Source organism: Muscardinus avellanarius (genome assembly GCF_963383645.1).
Source record: "Muscardinus avellanarius genome assembly, chromosome: 3".
Taxonomy (NCBI): Eukaryota; Metazoa; Chordata; class Mammalia; order Rodentia; family Gliridae; genus Muscardinus; species Muscardinus avellanarius.
The window spans coordinates 111,561,340-111,583,296 of NC_137788.1; the positions used below are offsets into that span (position 1 = coordinate 111,561,340).

Below are 21,957 nucleotides of genomic sequence, written 5' to 3' on the forward strand. Positions count from 1 at the left end.
CTCTCCTTCGCCTCGCTGCGTTTTAATTTTGGTTCTGTCGTGCTCCTACTGATTCCTGCTGTCTAGTGGGGGCTCAGAGGTCTGCGGCATCCCTGCTCAGCCTGGCTGGCAAAGCCCTTGCAACCTTTGCTTCCGAAGAGGATAATCAGCACCGATGGCAGAGAAACCGGCTCCCGGGTTTTGAAACCATTATGATGCTCACCCTCTTTCCTATGATGATGATGATTATTATTATTAATTATTATTATTATTATTTTAGCTCCAAGAACACAAAAGGGTGGGCTGACTCAGATACACGGGGGGAAATGTCCAGCTGTCCTCACCACTGATACCACCTTGGCCAAGGTACCTCCCTTGGGGTCCGGAGCTGATTGAGGTCACACAGGAATCAGCTGTTCTCTCTCCTTTGGCTTTTCCAAATGAGACTTACCACTTGATCTCGAGGGCGAGATGTAATCATTGCTCTTTGTCTCAGGGGGCTAGACCACACAGCCGCACACTATCACCAGCGGGAAGCCGGAGGAGTGTCCCCAGAAAGTTAAAGTTCTCCCGTGAAAGTGCTCTTCCCCGGGAAACTTGCGGCGCTCTCCCGTCGGCTGCGGGGCGAGCTGCAAAGATTGTTTGTGGATGTCCTTTTCCGACTCCCCAACTCCAGCAGGCCGGGTTCTTGCCTCCCCTCTCACCCCACAATCACATCTGTGTTCCTGGCTTCTCTTTGAATGGGTCACATGGGGCCTGATTGGGAGCCCAGGTGGATGGATGGGATGGAGCTTGGGTCCCTGTGTGAGCTGCCGTGCCTCCCCCCTGCACACCACTGCTTCTTGCCTATTGGCTAAAAGGAATTGCGGGTGCCAAAGACTTGCCTCAGCTGAACCCAGGGTGCCTGGCTAGACAGCCTCCCCTGCCTGCTGGAATGTAATCACTGTCCTGACCTTCGGACAGGAGGCAGAGGAGGGGACTTGGGACAGGAGACCAGAGGAGACAGCAGTATCTTTGTGCTCCAAAGAGGCTGGGGTGAGACAGGAGGGTCCAGGTAAGCCAAACTATGCTGAGGATTGGGGTGAACAGGGCAGAGAGGACTCTGAGCCCGGCTGGTGCTTTTGTGATGCTTATAGCACATCAAAACTCCTAGAATTTTTTTTTTCTTGTGGTACTAGGGAAGGAACCCAGGGGCATTCGACCTCCGAGCTACACCCCCTGCCCTATTTTTTATTCTTTATTTTGAAACAGGGTCTCACTGAGTTGTGGAGGGCCTCACTCAGTAGATGAGGCTAGCTATGAGTCTGGGATCCTCCTGCCTGAGCCTCCCAAATGCTGGGATTACAAACGTGCGCCACCACCCCTGGCTTTATTTTTTATTTGAAAACAAGGTCTCACTAAGTCACTGAGGACAACCTTGAATCTGCAATCCTCCTGTCTCAGCCTCCCAACTACTGGGATTACAAGTGTGTACCACCACATCTGGTTTTTCTAGAATTCTTTTGAAGTAGCAGTTCTTTAAAGGGACTTAAAATTTTTATAGTAAGCTGGGCATGATTGTGGCTCGGGAGGCCGAGACAGGAGAATAGTGGGTTTGAGGCCAGTTTCAGTAACTTACTGAGTCTCTCAGCAGCTTAGTGAAACCCTCAGCAACTTATCCAGATTTTGCTTCAAAATAAAAAAATAAAATAGGGCTAAGGGCGTAGCTCAGAACTAGAATCCCCCTGGGTTCAATCCCCTGTAACACACACACACACACACACACACACACACACACACGAAAAATAAACTTTATAGTAAGAGTGAGCATAGCTTTATAGTTCTCTGCATTAACTTACTGGAATGCTAACTCAGATTTGAATTATTGTCTGCCAGCCCGCCCTGTACACAGGCTGCCTGGAGGATACTTGTGTATCCAGAAATCCCACAAAGCCTCTTCCTAGAGCCTTTCATTTATCACTAATGTATCCCATTCTTGATATTTTTGCTTAAGCCTGGAACTGGAAGAAAAGCTTTATGTATGTGCGTGTGTGTGTGTGTGTGTGTGTGTGTGTGTGTGTGTGCGCGCGCGCTTGTGTGCGTGGCAGAAAGCAGGAAGGTTTATTTATGGTACTGAGGATTGAACCCAGGAGCATTCTACTTCGGGCTAGATCCTCCTAGCCCTATTTTAATCTTTATTGTGAAGCAGGGTCTCACTAAGTTGCAGAGGACCTCACAAGTTGCTGAGGCTGGCCACGAACCAGCGATCGTCCTGTTTCAGCCTCCCAAGTACTGGGATTACAAGCGTGCACCACCTGCTTCAAAATAAAGAATAATAATTAAAAAAAAAAAGAGCTGGGGATGTAGCTGGGAGGTAGAACGCCTCTGGGTTCAATCCCCGGTACCACACATACCACATAAAAAGAGAACAATTGGACAGATGTCCTTCCGTGCTTCAGAGAGGGGATCGGTCTCAGCCAGGGAGTCAGAGAGGTCTGTGGACCCCCCCACTTAATAAGAAGCTCCCACCAACTTAAACATCCCCCAGCATTTGCGTCTTGGTATCTGCGTCTGTAGGATGATGTTTAGGGTATTACCCAGACCTAGAGAACATTTTTCTACCTTGGTAAAAATTCTTCTGTAGGTGACAGCAATTTTCTTCCTCATACCTGAAGGATAACTCCTAATTTGTGTAATCATAATTATCATATTTTAATGACGCTCACAAACACAAAAACAACAGAGGTTTTTACGTTTTGTTTTGTTTTTTACAAAGTCGTTTTACTGTAGGACTTGAAGGCGTCCGAGGTGTTGGAGCTGATCATTAATTGAAAGGCTGTGGGCAGATTTGTCTTATTTATTATTGTATTCTCAGCGCCTAAAATATGGGAGGTTTTTGATGGATGTATTGGAAAGAATTAGTGCTGACTTGGATTGGCTATAAATTATGTAGATAGGAAAAAAGAGATTCCTCTTCGAGCCTCCTCTGGAGCAGGAACGCAGGCCAGGTCTTCACACAGTAATTCACACACTTAACAAATCGTCATCAAACGCTCCTCACTGCCGGTTCATCCAAACAGCAGCTCTCTCCGCCCTGCCCTCGCACAGTGTGAATGCCCAGGACCCGGATGGATGAGAGACAGGTAAATATTAGGACAGGAGGCTCGGGACTCGGTGGTATAACACTAGCCCGGCAAGTGTGAGGCTCTAGCGTAGAGCCCCAGCAATGCCAAAGTAATAATAAAATAAGATAGAATGGAATTTGGGGGGACATTGGGTACCATGGGGGCTTTTTCTTTTTTTGTGGTACTGGGGATGGAACCCAGGGACATTCTACCTCCGAGCTGCACCTCCAGCCCTATTTTAAATTCTTTGTATGGCAACAGAGTCTCACTGAGTTGCCGAGGCTGTCCATGAACCGGGGTCCTCCTGTCTCAGCCTCCCAAATGCTGGGATTACAAGCGTGCGCCACCACGCCCGGCTGCCATGGGAGGATTAAGGGATAACGGGGTGGAGAGTCCGTGACGAGTGGGGAATATGGAGGTCCTCTTGTACAATAACAGGGATATTTGAGGGAAGACCTCGATGGAGAGGGTTGGTTGGATGCGACTCAGGGACGGGCACTTTACGCAGAGACCCAGCAAGGGTGGAGACAGTGGAGCGGAGCCCAGCGTGCCGTGGGTGTGGGGTTAGAGGGGACTGGAGACTTAAGGTCATGCCTTAGTTCTGGGTGTGTCGCTGGAAGCCATGCCCACAACCTGTCAACATCGCCGCCAACCAGGGCCCTATTAGGCCCCGCACCTCCTTACCTCTCTGCTCCCCTGCCATTCAATTCAGAGGCGACAGGACCCTCTTTCCCAAGTAACCAGAAGCAAGTCAATCTCACACCCTAACTGGAATGTTAGAGGGAGGTAAAAGAAAGACATTTGTCATAAATAATACATATCTTAGCATGAAAATTCTATGCTAGCAGCCCTCCTTCTTTATAAAGAGTCATCTGAGCCGGGCATGGTGGTGCACGCTTGTAATCTCAGCATCTGGGAGGCTGAGACAGGAGGATCTGGGTTTGCGGACAGTCTCAGCTACTTAGTGAGGCCCTTTGCAACCCAGTGAGACCCTGTTTCAAAATAGAGAATAAAAAATAGGGCTGGGGGTGTCGCTCTGAGGTAGAATACCGCTGGGTTCCATCCCCAGTACTGAAAGAAAGAAAAAAAAAACGGTGAACTTTGAACCAGGTGTAGGGGTGCACGCCTGTAATCCCAGTAGTTGGGAGGCTGAGATGGGAGGATCACCGGCTCCAGGCCAGCCTCAGCAACTTGTGAGAACCTGTTTCAAAACAAACAAACAAACAAACAGAAGTCTAGCTCAGAGGTAGAATTCCTGTAGGAACTACACACACACACACACACACACACACACACACACACACACACACGTTGTGTTTTGGCTGTGGGTAGGGAATGCACGGGCTTGGGCACAGGCAGGGGCAGGTGTACAGTGGTCTGGGCCTAGGGCCTTGCAGAAGCAGCGGGGTGTGGCGCTGTGGTTTCTAAGGGAACTTATGCGATCACCAGGGAACGGGGAGTTTTATAACGGCGTCCACCTACAGACCTGCTTTATTTTTTCTGAGGAGCTGACCTGCACGGAGCACTCACACTTTGTCTAAGAACTAGTTATTTTTATTTATAATCATTACAAGAGTTATCAGCCTACCAGTGAACATGTTCCCTTAACATCGACAACAAACAGAATATGTTCTCTAAAACAGTACTGCACTGTTTATGTCCTTAGTAATTCTAGTAAATTATTGTTATCATTGTTATTATTATTAATTATTTTATTGGGGATTGAACCTAGGGGCATTCTACCTCTGAGCTACACCCTAACTTTTTGTGGTGCTGGGGATTGAATCCAGGGTCATTTGACCTCGAAGCTTTACCCCAGTCTTATTTTTTTATTCTTTATTTTGAAACAGGGTCTCACTAAGTTGCATAGGGCCTAAGTAGCTGAGGCTGGCCGAGAACCCAGACCCTCCTGTCTCAGCCTCCCAAGTACTAGGATTATGTATGCCACCACACTTGGCTGGTTTTTTTTTTTTTGTTTGTTTGTTATGTTTTGTTTTGTTTTTGAAACAAGGTCTTGCTAGATTTCTGAGGTGTTCCCCGAGTTGCTGAGTCTGACTTCAACCCTGCAATCCTCCTGTCTCAGCCTCCCAAGGACTGGAATTACAGGTGTATGCTGCCACACCCAGCATTCCCAGAAATTCTAATGGAACAGATTATCTTGGAATTCTCCATGTCCTCCTTGACGGTCTGTTGGGATTTTTCTTCTGGGATGGAAATGCTGCTCTGTGATGATTCTTTTGAGAACATGAGTGGTGATACATAAACGATTATGAAAAGGGACTTTGGCATCCATGAGCCCAGCAGAGCAGCCATCTTACAGGCGAGACAAGGGCCTGCATCTGACTCTGAAATCTCACGGCTTTTAACTTATGTGACGGGGATGCACACCTGGTCTCTCCCTAGGAAGCAATCCGCTTAATCCCTGGCACTAAATGTGAAAGTCCACAAATGCAAGAAGTCTTTTTGGAAGTGGTTCATCTCCGAGAGCGCCGCCGCCCCCGTCTGATCAGTGTGGGCCCGCGGGTTTCTGTCCGGGGCTGTGCACAAGCCACATAGTTTAAGGCCAGGTGTGAGAGTGCGTGCGTCTGTCTACATGGAGAAGGTGGGAAGGGGTCCTGGGAGATGAAATCAAGCTAAAGACAAGTGCTCAAGGAGCCAGGAGAAGACAAGAGAGCAGGGATTGGGCTGCCGGGTTCCCTGTCCAGAGCCCTTTTGGGGAGAATTCCCTGCGGTGGATTCTCTTCAGTCTGCCTCTCAGGGGAGTATCTTCTGGGAATCGCTAACATCTCCTAATAACCTCATCTCTCTTTTGCTGCGTCAGTATATCAGGTTTCAGGAGGGGAACGTAACATCAAAAATAGCAGACAGTTGGCCATGCATGGTGGTTCACGCTTGTCATCCCAGCATTCGGGAGGCCGAGACAGAGGATCGCGGTTCGTGGACAGCCTCAGCTCCTTAGCGAGGCCCTCTGCAACTCAGTGAGATCATGTTTCAAAATAAAGAATCAAAAATAGGGCTATGGTGGAGCTCAGAGGTAGAATGTCCCTGGGGTCTGTCCCTAGGACCGCATTAAAAACAATGAGGTTGTGAGAGATAAAAAGGGAGGTGTTCTAGAGACGGATTCAACAGACGGAAACCACAAGGTTGAATGCATGGACATTAGTTCATTTAATCTTGCAATGATGATTAGGACCTACTATTTAGTATGTGTTAAACCTTGAACTAGGTATGAGGGGGGGGAGGGAGTGAGGGAGGGAGAGAGAGAGAGAGAAGAAGAAGAAGAAGAAGAAGAAGAAGAAGAAGAAGAAGAAGAGAGGGAAGGAGAGAGAGGGAGAGGAAGAGAGAGGGAGAGGGAGAGGGAGAGGGAGAGGGAGGGAGAGGGAGAGGGAGAGAGAGAGAGAGAGAGAGAGAGAGAGAGAGAGAGAGAGTTTAACAAGAGCATAGGGACTATTCTGGGGCAGGGGAGAGCCTGGTAGAATGGCCGAGGGATGGAGATGCTTCGCAGGCTGTGTTGAGGACGTCTGGAGGGGGCTGGCCTTGAGAGGCAGATGGACTTCACATCCATAGCCCTGGGCATCCCTGTGTGGACTCCGTAAGGACTGCCCCCTTCTCAGTGCCGTCGATACTCTACTCACTAGCCGAGGGTCCCCGCGAGCGTGCTTCGTGGGCTCCTGAGAGGTGTGGTCCACAGCTCCCACCCTCCTGCCTGTGTGGCCTGAGTGTGTGTGTCACCCAGGGGAGGCGGCTTTGATCCATAGAATAAGGCCCTGGTCCTGTTTCGCATGAACCGGTCCAGGGCGCCACCTGCTGGAACTTCCGATTCTATTTACCAATGTGATTACCCCCCCCCCCCTTGCAAAACCAAAAGCAGAGTTCTTGTCTAGGGTGTTTTTGGTCCTGGTTTCTGAGACTCATCTGCAGAGGTTCTTTCCCTTTCTAGAATTGTGGGTCAAAGCAGTCGCTTTAAAGTGTGTTCTTTTCCAACTCGACTTTGGTCTTTGGTCAAATACCACATCTACCTTGTTTAAATGAATTCATCGTCTGTAAACCTTATCCAAGGTCCGTATATGAAAGAAGACAAAAAATGTCAGGTTCACCTGCGATAGTAAAAATGAGATTTGGAGTACCAGCTAGAGATATATAAATATGGCTGAGACAGGAGATCTCAGTTCACGGCCAGCCTCAGCTACTTAGTGAGGCCCTTTACAACTCAGTGAGACCCTGTTTCAAAATAAAGAGTAAAAACAGGGCTGGAGGTGTATCTTGGAGGTAGAATGTCCCCAGGTTCCATCCCCAGTTCTGCAAAAAAAGAGTAAAAATAAAATATATATATATATATAAAGGTGAGGAGCGGGTGGCACACACCTGTAATCCCAGTACTTGGGAGACTGAGACAGGAGATGCTCGGGTATGAGGCCAGCCTCTGTAACTTAGCAAAACCCTGTTTCCAAATAAAAATAAAGGCCTGGGGATACATCTTGGAGGTAGAATACCCCTTGGTTCAATTCCAAGTACCAAAGGAAAAAAACCCCACAAAACCAAAATAAAACCAAAAATATCCTATATGAGGTCCAAGTGATAAGGAGCCCGACGACGGCAAGGTTCAGCAGTGTCTAATTTTAGCAGTCCCTCAAATTTGGATTTTTTCCACCTGCCTCCTACCCCACACCCCTCTGTGTTCTTTGACTAAAATGTGTATTTCTTCATAGTTTCCAAGCTAATTACACAGACAACCGGTCTGCTACAAATGATTTCTGGTGCTTTGTCTTAACAGCAGCTGGGAAGACGGCTTCTCAGCGGCTGCTCGGCCACATCTGTTAGCTGCTCCTTAATTTCGAGGTTGTTTTTTTTTTTTTTTTTTTTTTTTTTGGTGGTACTGGGGTTCCTGGAAATCCTTCTACCTCCGGGCTACACTCCCAGACACCTATATTTTATTTATTTATTTATTTATTTATTTATTTATGGTGGTACTGGGGTTCCTGGAAGCCCTTCTACCTCCGGGCTACACTCCCAGACCTATTTTTATATTTTTACTTGGAAACAGGGTCTCTTAAGCCAGCGCGCATGGCTGGCTTCGAACCTGCGCGATCCTCTTGTCTCCGCCTCCCAAGTGCGGGGATTACAAGCGTGCGCCACCACGCCCAGCTCGAGGTTTTTGTTAAGTATTTCTATGCGAGGGTCTGAGGGGTAAATCGCCCTGACTGCTTCCTCTCCTGGAATTCCATCGATAACTCTTAATTATCATCATTTTACATGTACAGATTCAGTCATGATTCACGTGGTGTTTCGAGAAATGCAGCTTTTATAAAGCATACCGAATCATCTACACGAAAAACAGCACCGGTTCGTTGACCAGGACCTGTCTTTATGCAGTGCCGGCCATGGGTCAGGAGGTAGGAGAGACCCTGGGAGTCCTGGGGGAATAGGACCGGCGTGACCCTGGTCCTTACCGAGTTGGCTGTGCAGCGTGGAAGACAGATGTGGGCTGCAGAGAGCTCTCCGTGAGGAGAGATAGCGGAGGCCTTCCTGGAAGAAGTGCCATTAGCTGTAAAGGTACGGGAGAGCCAGCCGGGCGTTGGTGCATGTTTGTAATCCCAGCATTTGGGAGGCTGAGGCTGGGGGATCGCGGTTCGTGTCCAGCTTCAGCAACTTGGCAAGGTCCTGTTTCAAAATAAAATATAAAATAGGACTGGGGGCATGGCTCAGAGGAAGAATGCCCTTGGGTTCAATCTCCAACACACACACAATAGAGAAGGAAGGAAGGAAGGAAGGAAGGAGAGGGGGAGGGAGGGAGGGAAAGAAGAAAAGAAATAAAGAAAGAAAGAAAGAGAGAAAGAAAGAAAGAAAGAGAGAGAGAAAGAAAGAAAGAAAGAGAAAGAAAGAAAGAGAGAAAGAGGAAGGAAGGAAGGAAGGAAGGAAGGAAGGAAGGAAGGAAGGGAAAAGGAGATGATAATAATCACATGCAGGGCTCACGCCTGTAATCTCAGTACTTGGGAAGCTGAGGCAGGAGGATCACAGGTTTGAGGCCAGCATCAGAAACATAGCAAGACTGTTTCTAAACAAAAACTAAAAAGGGCTAGGGTTGTGAATCAAAGGTACCGTGCCCCTGAGTTTGATTCCCAGGACTACTACTACTGATGATAATAATAATAATGACCTTCTCTCTCTCTTCTCTCTCTCCCTCTTTGTCTTCTGTTCTTTCTCTTCTCTCTCTCTTTCTCTCTCCTCTCTCTGTCTCTCTCCCTCTTCTCTCTGTCTTTCTCTCTCTCTTTCTCTCTCTTCTCTTTCTCCTCTCCCTCCTTCCCTCTCTCTCTCTCCTCTCTCTCTTCCTCTCCTCTCTCTTTCTCTCTCTCCCTCTTCTCTCTTCTCTCTCATCTCTTTCTCCTCTCTCCTCTCTCCTCTCTCCTCTCTCCTCTCTCCTCTCCCTCCCCCCCCCCTCTCTCCTTCCAGCTACCAGGAGTGGAGCACCTCTCCCGCTGCCATTACATTCTGCTTTGCCCCAGGCCCAGAGCAGCAGAGCCCCAGCCTTGGGCTGAGCCTCTGACACTTGAGCCAAGTACATCTTTCCTGCTCTGAGATGCTGTCACCAGGTATTTTAGTCACAGTGATGCAAAGCCGACTGACACAGACACGCCTTCAGGGCACTGCAGCCGAGTGATGTCACTTGGCTCTGGGGGGAGCAGGGCTGTCCAGGGGCCCCGGGCACAGCTGAGTCACATTTTTTTTTTATTGTGAAGCAAATTGTGTAGACTCAGGAGTGCACACCATGCACACGGACAGTTTAAAAAGCCTGATTACAATCTCAGAATAAGCACTGAAGGTCCCGGCCGCCAGCTTCGAATGAGAACATCTCCAGTTCCTTTGAAAGCTCTCAGGTGCATCTCTTCAACAGAAACCCTTTCCCCATTAACTAGTCTTCCTCGACCACAAGTAAATAAACCAACAAACAACTAAGGGAAGTCTTTTTTTCTAATGTAAAGTTCAGATGGGTTAAAACATGTGACCAGGGTCACATGGCTTTATTTATTCATTATTTGTGTTGGGGGGGGTACTGGGGATGGAGGAACCCAGGGACATTCTACCTCTGAGCTACACCCCAGCCCTATTTTTTCTTCTTTATTTTGAAACAGGGTCTCACTGAGTTGCAAAGGGCCTCACTAAGTAGCTGAGGCTGTCTGCAAACCATGATCCTCCTGTCTCAGCCTCCCAAATGCTGGGATTACAGGCATGCACCCCCAAACCTGGCTGGGTCACAAGGCTTTAAATGGGAATGCAAGGGCCAGGGAGAGAGGACAGATGGCAGCAGAGACCTGGCCGTGACTCTTAACTCTACAACCCGGCGGCCCATGACTTCTGCCAGGGCTCTTACCTCCTGAACCTTAATTTGCTGTTTCTAACATGGGAACAAGTTCTAGTTTCAAGGGGTCTTGTAAGGAGCAGAGACTCTTTCCAAATGGGGATGACCAGTGGCCATTAGCATTTTATGGAGACCCTCTTTCAACATGAAATAAAATAAAGTGGGCATGGTGGTGCACGCTTGTAATCCCAGCATTCAGGAGGCTGAGACAGGAGGCTCCAGGTTCGCGGACAGCCTCAGCTACTTAGTGAGGCCCTCTGCAACTCAGTCCTGTTTCAAGATAAGGAATAAAAAATAGGACTGAGGGTGTAGCTCAGAGGTAGAATGCCCCTGGGTTCCATCTTCAGTACCACACACACAGAAACAAAAAAAGAATAAAAAATAGAGCTGGGAGTGTAGCTCAAAGGTAGAATGCTCCCTGGGTTCAGTTCCCAGCACTACAAAAATAAATAAATAAATAAATAAATAAATAAATAAATAAATAAAATAAAATAGGGCTGAGGGTGTACCTTGGAGGAAGAGTACACCTAGGTTCAGTTCCTAGCAACACACACACACACACACACACACACACACACACACACACACACCACAAAAAATAATAAAACCAGTTTCTGACTTCCCACGGCTTGGGAAGGTCTGCCACCCAGGATGCAACTAGAGGACACACCTTAGACCTCTCTCCGCACACCTGCTTGTGCCTTGCATGCCTGGCTTCTCACCTCTTTTCCTCCTATTCTCTGGCACCGAGGAGATAGGTGTGCTGGCTCTTAGCGGACCTCGATACCCCGGGACTGTGACGTCGGTTATCTGAGAAGTTGATCCTGTAGCCCAAATGCTCTACACCCTGAAACAGCAGACTGCCACCAGAGGGAAAGCTCAGCTTTTCTGGTAATGACGAACGCCAAACCACGGGGAGAAATGTGGTGGGGGCCTTAGGTGCCACTCCTTGTTTTGTTTGAGGTATTGGGGATGGAACCCAAGGGCAGCCTACCTGTAAGCCATAGCCCCGGCTCTTTTTATTTATTTATTTATTTATTTATTTATTTATTTATTTATTTATTTATTTATTTATTTTTGCAGTACTGGCGATGAGCCCAGGGGCATTCTACCTTCGAGCTACACCCCCAGCCCTATTTTTTATTCTTTATTTGGAAACAGGGTCTCACTGAGTTGCTGAGAGCCTCACTAAGCAGCTGAGGCTGGCAGAGAACCTGTGATCCTCCTGTCTCAGCCTCCCAAGTACTGGGATTATGAGCGCACACCACCACACCCCGCTCTCTTTTTATTTTTTGTTTGGAAACAGGGTCTTGCTGTGTCGCTGAGGCTAGCAACTGGTTCTATAAACCTGTTATAGCCTCTGTGTTAGTAAACTGGGGAGAAATGTTCAGAGAAGATTAAAGACTGCAGGAGGTCACAGGTTCCTGGCCAGCCTCAGCCCAAATTGGTGAGATCATGTTTCAAAATAAAAAATAAAGCTAGGCATGGTGGTGCATGCCTGTAATCCCAGTACTTAGGAGGCTGAGACAGGAAGATTGCAATTCACAGACAGCCTCAGCTACTTAGGGAGGCCCTTTGCAATCTAGTGAGACCCAGTTTCAAAAAATAAAGAATATCCGGGTGTGGTGGCGCACGCTTGTGATCCCAGCACTTGGGAGGCTGAGACAAGAGGATCACACAGGTTTGAAGCCAGCCTCAGCTACTGAGTGAGGCTCTCAGCAACTTAGTGAGACCCTGTTTACAAATAAAATATAAAATAGGTCTGGGAGCATGGCATGGAGGTAGAAAGCCCCTGGATTCCACCTCCAGTACCAGACGAAAGAAAGAAAAAAAGGAAGAAAGAAAGAAAGAAAGAAAGAAAGAAAGAAAGAAAGAAAGAAAGAAAGAAAGAAAGGAGAGAGAAAGAAAGAAAGAATAAAAAATCGGGCTAGGAGTGTAGCTCAGAGGTGGAATGCTCTTGGGTTCCATCCACAGTACCATAAAAATAAAATAAATAAATGAAAAGGTAATTCAATAAATGAAATAAAACAGGGCTTGGGTATAGTCAGAGGTAGAATGCCCCTGGGTTCAATCATCTCCAGCACCATAATAACTAATAAAATAATAATAATAATAATAGTATCATAATAATAGGGGCTGCGATATAGCTTGGAGGTAGAACATCCATGGGTTCACTCCTCAGAACCTCATCTCCCAAGCAAACAAACAAACAAACAAACAAAAAGAAGACAGTTCTGTTCTGAGCTCAGATGCTTGCAGAACGAGGCTCCAGGCTGGATCCGGCTTCTCGTCGGCCAAGCTAGCTGCACCAACTCATCGTACAACAAACTATCTTAGGCAAGAATGTACAGAGACTTCCTCCATCAAGTTTTGAGAGGAAGCAGAATGAGCCTGAATAATTAGGGATGATTTCTGAGGACACAATGGGCTAAGGAGAACTGAAGGAAGGAAGGAAGGGAGGGAGGGCAGAGACTGCAGGGAAATTGCTGAGAGGAAGCAGGGAGAGGAAGTCGGGCCCAGGCTGAGCGGAACGTCCTAAGCTACAGAGGGCGGCTGGGAACCGGGTGTCTGGGAACTGGCATAAATAAGCTGGCTTTTTGGGGGGTAGCCTGTACCCTTTGGGTGTCCTCAGGGTCACCCGGGTGCTCTGGCCCCGCGAGGATGTCGGCTGCTCTCAGTTCTCCCAGGGCTTTCCCAGACAGCCAGAGTTACCAGCTAAGACTGCCCAGCCGAGCCTCGTCGGGCTTCCAGAACCGGAGCATCTCAGAGCCCTTACTTAGTGGGCATGAGGACCACAGGAAGGCCGGACCCCTGAGAACAACGAAGCCATTTGAGCACAGTGTGGTTTAGAGAAATTTGGTAACGAGTACCCTTTGGAGACCCCTCGAGCCCCAGTACACAGGTAGCTGATTGCTAAGCCCGAGTCCTGCCAACCCACCAAGGAGGCGCAAATAAAATCTCTGCCCTTATTTTGTATTATGCCTGCACCCTTGAATATCCATTACAAATAAAAATGTCATCACTACAGGGACCAGCATGCCATCTCCATCTTCCTGATGGAGACTGGAAGAAACTCTCTTCTTACCTGAAGCCACAGGTCCAGTAAAGAGTCTGTGAAGAGGCCGGGCGTGGTGGCGCACACTTGTCATCCCAGCATTCGGGAGGCTGAGACAGGAGGATCGCGGTTCACAGCCAACTTCAGCTATTTAGTGAGGTGCTTTGCAACTCAGTGAGACCCTGTTTCAAAATAAAGAATAAATATAGGACTGGAAGCCAGGCATGGTGGCACACGCTTGTTATCTTAGCATTTGGGAGGCTGAGACAGGAGGACCGTGCAGGTTCGAAGCCAGCCTCAGCTACTACTTATTGAGGCTCTCAGTAACTTAGTGAGACCCTGTTTCCAAATAAAATATAAAATAGGTCTGGGAGTGTAGCCCAGAGGTAGAAAAGCCCTGGGTCCCATCCCTAGAAGCAAAATAAATAAATAAATAAATAATAAAACCAAAATTAAACAACTAAAATGTAAATGATACCGTAATTGCCAGAGGCTAGCTTCAAGCTTCAGACACGTTAGGAATGGGTCCTGGGATTGCAAGCATGAGCCACCACCACTTACATTTTACATTGCCACTTTATTTATTTACCTGTGGCACGGGGATTGAGTCCAGGGAAGTTCTACCTCCTAGCTACATCCCCAAGCCCTTTTTATTTTTTCTTTTTTCTGAAACAGGGTCTTAAAAGCTGCGGAGAATCTCACTTCGTTGTTGAGGCTGGCCTGGGACCTGTGATCCTCCTATCCTAGCCTCCCGAGTACTGGGATTTTAGGCATGCTCCACCATGCCGGCTACACTGTGACATGAAAGAGGCCCCCACTCTCAGCTTTGCTTAACCACCAGTCAGAAAGTTCCCAACAGGGCGAATTCAACACAGACAACAAAGGTAGGGTAGAAGGCGGCCGAACAAGGGCCGCCCGGCTCAATCCACAGGTGCTCTCGGAAGGAGGCGTCAGAGGAGTGGCAGGGCTTCTTATGTGAAGAGTCACACAGCTTTTCCCTTCCAGACCCTTCCTCTGGAACATAGCCCCTCACCCTTAAACGGTGTCCCTCTCCAGACACAAGCCTCTAGTGCCTGCCCGCACCTGCTCTCCATTTGAGTTCTGTCTCTTCTGAGAAGCAAGGACGGGGTGGGGGAGCTCTCTGCAATGCAACACTCTGTGGGTGCCGGGGACTGGACAGCTGGCGTCATGGTGACATGCGCCTCTGCTAGGCCAAGGCGGCTCAGAAGCAAGAGCGCTTGGGAGGCTGAGACGGGAGGATTGTGGCTCTCGGCCAGCTTCAGCTACTTAGTGAGGCCCTTTGCAACTCAGTGAGACCCTGTTTCAAAAAAAAGAATAATGGATAGGGCAGGGGGTGTAGCTAGGAGGTCAAATGCCCCTGGGTTCCATTCCCAGTACTGCCAAACTGCCAACAAACAAACAAACAAACCATATATATATATATATTACAAAAATAGGGCTGGGGGGTGTAACTCAGAGATAGAATGCCCCTGGGTTCCATCCACAGTAGCTTACGCGCGCACACACACACACACACACACACACACACACACAGTATGAAATAGAAACCGTGGACACGAGACACCTGTGCGTTGTTTTGCCCATTACTTGGACTTCTGAATTCTCTTGAAACGTAGGGAAAAAAAGTGAGGGGAGAGCTTTTGGCTTCCGCTTCGGTTCACCTGGAATATCTGGCTGAGACCTCAAGGTAGCACAACTGCTCAGGCTGCTCAGAAAAAGAAACAGGAAAGCAAAGATGCGGTGCCCGTGGAGCCTCAGAATCCTCTAACGATGGCGCCTTCTCTTACCCAGCTCAGCACCCAGCGGCATGGCCAGGCTCCCCAAGCATCCTTGGGACAGTCGCCAGCGGCACCCTTCTCTTGCTGTCTAGCGATCCCGCCATTAATTCATGAAGAGTTCATCCGATGTGGGTCTCCACCCCGGCAAGACACCTGCTCGTCCTGGGTCTCTGACCTGGCGACCGGGCTGCTGTGTGCCAGACCTTCCAGGGCGGTGAGGCTGGGAAGAGTTTTCTAGAACTGCTCCTGGAAGTCGTTGCTAATCAGAAAATTAGAAGGAAGGCCGTAGTTAGGGGTTTGCATGGTGGAAAGACTGTTGAGTGTGTTTTAGAGAAGAGAGCGCTGCAGGTGGTCTGATGCCAAGCTTTCTTGGTTGCAGGAATAGAGGCCCTTTTATTTTCCCTCCAGTGAGGCCCTAACAAAAGCCTCAGAGCACTGGGCTACAGGAGGAATTAGAATACATTGTTCAGGGGGCTGACCCGGGCTGAGTGGGAAAGGAACTCTGGTTTCCTGGGTGTGTGGGGCTGCAGGTATCATATTGATGGGAATTTATACCTAGAGGAGGGCTTTCATTTCTGGCTGGAGAGAGAAACTAAGTGGTTGGAGCTATTTTGAGATAAAAGAGAGGAACAGTGGTATGACAAAGTACCTGTGATGTAACATTAGGTTAAAAACCTCAGAATGCAAAACTCCATTGTACAGCCTTCTGTTTAAAGAAAGGCCGAAGCGGCAGACTGCCGGCCCAGAAACACACACTTTGGAGTCCTGCGGCTGGGAAAACTTATTTGTTCTTCTTGCCCATTTTAATTTGTTAGTTGATTACATATCAGGAAAAAAAAGTTATTTCAGTTTATTTGAGATTGGACCCTATTTTTCCCGGAGCCATAGCTAAATTCTTTAGATTAAGGGAGCAAATTAGATTTTAATGGTAACTATTATTCGAAATTTATTTTTTTTGGGGGGGGTGGTACTGAAGGTGGAACCCAGGGGCTTTTCTATCTCTGGGCTACACTCCCAGACCCATTGTATATTTTATTTGGAAACAGGGTCTCACTAAGTTGCCGAGAGCCTCACTAAGTAGCTGAAACTGGCTTTGAACCAGTGCGATCCTCCTGTCTCAGCCTCCCAAGCATTGGGATCACAAGCGTGCACCACCACACCCGGCTTCTTGAGATATTTTTATAGACCTCTTGGATGTATGAAACACATTTCTAAGTATTCCATCAAATCAGAGTTGTTAATTATGTTGTTCAACTTTTCTATGTTTTTGCTAAAAAAATTTTTTTACCTACACGGACAGTAATTTATTATCGAGAGAAGGGTGCTCCTATCTACCACTACTATCATGGGCAATTTGTGAATTTATTCATGAAGGTCTATCGATTTTTATATTGGTTGAATCTGTCTAATGAGGTGCAGACATGTTTAGAATTTTTCCAGGACTTTGGTGACTTTAGCATTTAATCATCGCAGTGACATGCGAACTTTAACGATGCTATTTGTCTTAAGTCTTCTTTGACTAATATTAATACAGCTCTATTGGCCACTTTTCAGTGAGTGTCTGACTGATTTACCTCTTCACGTCCTGTCCTTCTCAGCCATTCAGTATTTTCTTGCATTAGTTGTGTCTTTTATAAATAGCACAAAAACTGCCATTTGCTTTAGTCCAACCTGATACTCTGGTTTTGTTTGTTTGTTTGTTTGTTTTTGTTTTTGCGGGTCTGGGGATGGAACCCAGGGGCATTCGACCTCTGAGCTACACCCCCTGCCCTATTTTTTTTATTTTTTATTTTGAAACCGGGTCTCACTGAGTCGCGGAGAGCCTCACTAAGTAGCCGAGGCTGTCTGTGAACCACGATCCTCGGGTCTCAGCCTCTCAAATGCCGTGATGACAAGAGTGCGCCGCCACCACGCCCCGCTCTGATACTCTGTTTTAATGGTGGATTTAATCTCCATGTATTGGGTTAATTTATGTATTGGATTGTTGTTACTGTTTTGCTTATTTTCATATAGTATCTCCTTTTCTATGTTTGCTTCTTTCTTTTTAAAAATATGTTAGTATTAGCCAGGCATGGAGGCACATTCCTGTAATCCTAGTAGTTGGGAGGCTGTGACAGGAGGATCTTGGGGTTGAGGACAGCCTCAGCACCTTAACGAGACTCTCAGCCACCCAGCAAGGGTAGTTCAAAAATAAAAATAAAAATAAAAAAGGGCTAGGGATATAGGGCAGAGATAGAATGTTCCTAGGTTCACTCCCCAGTACCCCCCCCCCTCTCTCTCTCTCTCACACACACACACACACTCGGCAAAATCAACCAACAACAACATCAATTTAATAATACATTTAATTAAACAAAAAGCAAAAAGAAACAAAATCAATTTAATAACACATGTGATTAAGCTCAGTGTATTCCAAGTGCTATCACTTCCCGTGAAATCACCATAAAAATAATTAATAATGTCTTTTACATTTTTTGTCCCACATCTTCAAAACCTGATGTGTGTTTTACTCTAATTTTGTGTCTCAATTCCTACAACGAATTTCAATCAGACACATCTAATTTGTATTGACTTTTCACAATTTATTATCTTGGTTGCAGGAATAGAGGCCCTATTGTTGGCGTAAACTCGGGCGTGGTGGCGCGCGCTTGTCATCCCAGCATTCGGGAGGCTGAGACAGGAGGATCACGGTTCAAGGACAGCCTCAGCTACTTAGTGAGGCCCTCTGCAACTCAGTGAGACCCGATTTCAAAATAAAGAATAAAAAATAGGGCAGGGATGTAGCTCAGAGGTCGAATGCCCCTGGGTTCCATCCCCAGACCTGCAAAAAAAAAAAAAAAAAAAAAAAAAAGAATAAAAATAGGGCTAGGGAGGTAGCTTGGAGGTAGAATGCCCCTGGGTTCTTCCAGTGCTGCCAAAAAAAAAAAATATTGGCATATATATATATATATATATATATATATATATATGAATGTGTATATATCATATATATGTATAATGTATTTATATAAGAATGTATATACATCCAATATATGTGTATAATGTATATTGTATATTATTGTATATTAAGTGAGATCCTTTATATTTTCAAAATAAAGAAAAAAAAATAGGGCTGGGGGTGTAGCTCGCAGGTAGAGTGCCCCTGACTTCTACTTAATTTCAATAAGTGTTAAACTTAGCCACATATAGTTGGCGGCAATTATACTGGAGAGCACACCCTCTGGATTTTAAGCTCCGGGAGGGAAGGGACTGTGTCTAACATTTTCTGTCTCGTGTTCTAGGGCCCACTCCATGCCCGGCGTGTGGTACGGGTCTAATACCGGGAGTGTTGGGATTGGAACCTGCCGACTGTTCGACGCTTAGAGTTTGATCTTTCCAGCGGGAAGATGGAGAAGGAGTGAGAAGCCACGCTGCTTCGGAAGGATTTGGGTGTCGGTGCCAAGATCCCTGTGATGACGGCTGTGTATCAGGAGGTCTTAAGCGTGAGCCTGCCGCAGGCGGCCGGCTTTCCACAGCTGATCTGCGATGGGATGGCTAAGCCGGCCCGACTCTGAGCGGATATACCACAGGGATATTTTTTAAACTGTATTTTCATAAATTGTCAGGATATCTACAAAATGAGAAAATGAAGGTGATCCCTCACGGGGCTGGGACACCATGGCTCCAGGAAGGAGAAAGCAGGCATCTCTTTTTTCTCCTCTGCAGCTGAGTGCAAGCCCTGAAGATATCTATTTAGATTTTTCTCTTAGGGTTTTGGTGATTGAACCCAGGAGCTTCTACCTCCAAGCCACACCCCAAGCCCTCTTTACTTATTTGTTAATGTATTTATTATTATTATTATTATTATTATTATTATTATTATTATCGTGCTGGGGATGGAATCCAGGGGCATTCTACCTCCAAGCCACACCCCCAGCCCTATTTTTTATTCTTTATTTTTGGAACAGGGTCTCACTGAGTTGCAAAGGGCCTCACTAAGTAGCTGAGGCTGTTCGCAAACTACAATCCTCCTCCCAAATGCACGCCCAGCCTATATATATATATATATATTTTTTTTTTTTTTTGTAATAGGGTCTTGTTAAGTTGCTGAGGGTTTCTCTAAGTTGCTGAGGCTGGCTTTGAACCTGCGATCCTCCTGTCTCAGCCTCCCAAGGACTAGGATTACAGGTGTGCACCCCACATCCGGCTCAAACTCCCATTCTTCTTACCTTACCCAGATGTTTTGTTTTTGTTTTTGTTATTTTTGTACTGGGTACTGGGGGTGGAACCCAGAGGCATTCTACCTCGGGGCTACACTCTCAGACCAAGTTTATATATTTTATTTGGAAACAGGGACATACTAAGTTGCTGAGAGCCTCACTAAGTAGCTGAGGCTGTCTTTGAACCTGCGTGACCCTCCTGTCTCAGCCTCCCAATTGCTGGGATTACAAGCGTGCGCCACCACGCCCGGCTTCCAAGTATCCTTCCTGAGTCACAAATGAGAAGACTTGGGCAGCTAAGAAGGAAAACCTTTTTTGGCACGAGATAGCACGGTAGATGGATGCCTTCAGAGTCACACACTAGGTCCAAAACAAAGTCTGCGACTTCAAAAACCAGCGGCCTTCATTTCAGTGGTGAAGTCTTCTGAGAGTCTGACTTAACTGTATGAAGCTCACAGTCCGGCTTATGGTAACGGGAGCGTTTATAGACATGGATGCCTGCGATGCGATGTCTCAGATTGTCCCGTGATTTAATAGCTGAGACGCTCATCCAGTTCCCGTCTCTGGTTTCCCCCCGACATGCGGATGAGCACCTGTAGCCACCTGTTTCAGGACTCAGCGGAGATCCTCCTTCCTCTCTCTCCTACCTCCTTTCTAGGGAAAATCCTGGTGGTATAAAATATGCAACATCGCCAATTAAATAATTAGCATTGCAAATGCGCTGCCCATTACTGACTTCCTGGCATCCATTATCATGTTTGAACAGTAGATTTCCCCACTTAACAGCAATCAGGTTCCTTAGAGCTCTCGAGTCACTCTGACTACCGTGGTGTGTGTGCTTGCTCAGTCTGTGGGAGGCTAGGCAGGAGGGTCACAGATTTGAGGCCAGCCTCAGCAACTCAGCGAGACCGAGCTTCCAAATAAACAGAGGTGTAGCTCGGAGGTAGGATGTCCTGGGTTGAATTTCCAAGACTCCTAAATTAATTAATTAATTAATAGGCTCTCAAGTTACATATGTTTCTATCCCAGACAGAGCAATCTAGGTATATTTCAATACAGGCTACAAAGCAGGAATATTAAAAAGAAGGAGGAGGAGGAGGAGGAGGAGGAGGAGGAGGAGGAGGAAAGGAGGAGGAGGAAAGTTCAGAGCGTGGTAAAGAGAGCTCTGAGCACACAGACGGGACCAGAGGTGTCCGTGGGAGCTGGTACCCAGCAGAGGGCCCAGGAGCTGGATGGCAGACACAGCCCAGTGTCCTTTGCCTGCTGCGCCGTCTACAGGAGCCGGGAATTCACAGCTCAGATAGACTTTCCTAAAATGCCTCAATACAGAACTCACGCACCAGACGTGACGGTGATGGCACACACGTGCGATGCCAGCACTTGACAGGCTGAGGGATCGCAGGTTCAGGACCAGCCTCAGCAACTTAGCGAGAGCCTGTTTCCCCTTTTACAGACAGTTGCCTGGAGACCCGTCCTCTTGCAAGCCGCCTCTCTGTAGTTACATCCCTCGCTAAGAGTCTAGGTTTAGGAGTTTCCTGCTCCCTCCCCAAACCCAGATCGCCGATGCTTAGCAGAGAGAAGAGAGTGCCTTGCAGGTCCATGGGGTCAGCCAGGGTATGGCACCAGTGGGGAGCCCCTTTCTAGTGGAGACAGAGCATCAGCCTGCTGAGAAGGACAAGACAACTTTATTTTAATACTTTTCTGGGTTTTATAACACAGGCCTGCTAGGTGTAAGCCCCCTTTTACTCCTTTCTGAGTTACTTGGCCAAATGGTGTAAGGTTAAAATGTCTCTGTTTATGGCCCAGGGACTGGGAAGCCAGAATTCACTTCCTGGATGTTGGCTGATTAAAGAGAGACCCACTCTCCTGCTTATCAGCCTCTGGAGCTTTATTTGCCTCTGAAATATGGCCTTGAGGAACACTCCTAGGAAAAGGGAAATCTGGGCCTTTTATTTTAATAATTTCGGGGGTCTACTACAGTACCTGCGGTGACCGCGGACACAGGGCGGGCAGCCATGTCAATGCTGTGAGTACTGTTTGCACAGAGCAGAGTGCTCGTGGGCCTTTGGAAGGCTTGCAGGTGACCACAGAAACCACAGCATGAAATGCAGAAGGAAGGATGGCGGACCAGGCTCACAGACCGCCAGGGGCCCGGAGACGCTGCTGCCTTTCCTCCGGGAAGACCGGCTCCTTCTAGGTAAGCAACTCCCTCCTCTGTTTCTTTGCAATATAGATCACAACATGAATGCCTCGGGGCACAAAGGTCATTTCTTGTACTCTTCAACAAATATCAATCTCCCTGAAGTCACTATGTGTTCCTCACGCTCCCGGCTGTTGACTGAGAACAAGTGATCCACCCTGGACTTGTGCCGCAATGCCTAGAAAATACCCTACCCAAAGATGCTCAAAGGTGGCTGCTTGGGGATTCTAAGTACAAGCATGGAGTGGGGATTCTAAGATTCTA

At 47.4% G+C, this 21,957-nt stretch overlaps 1 protein-coding gene across 1 annotated transcript in view; it reads right to left on the reverse strand.

The window, feature by feature from the left end:
- Window positions 1-5,498: 5,498 nt before the first annotated feature.
- LOC308260239 (interferon-activable protein 203-like) overlaps window positions 5,499-21,957 on the reverse strand; it is a gene marked incomplete at both ends in the record, with an annotated part of 37,368 nt that continues 20,909 nt past the window's right edge. Inside the window, 2 exons of the mRNA XM_080691549.1 lie at window positions 5,499-5,620; window positions 8,534-8,609. Coding sequence (XP_080547675.1) covers window positions 5,499-5,620; window positions 8,534-8,609 — 198 coding nt within the window. The remainder of the gene's footprint in view (window positions 5,621-8,533; window positions 8,610-21,957) is intronic.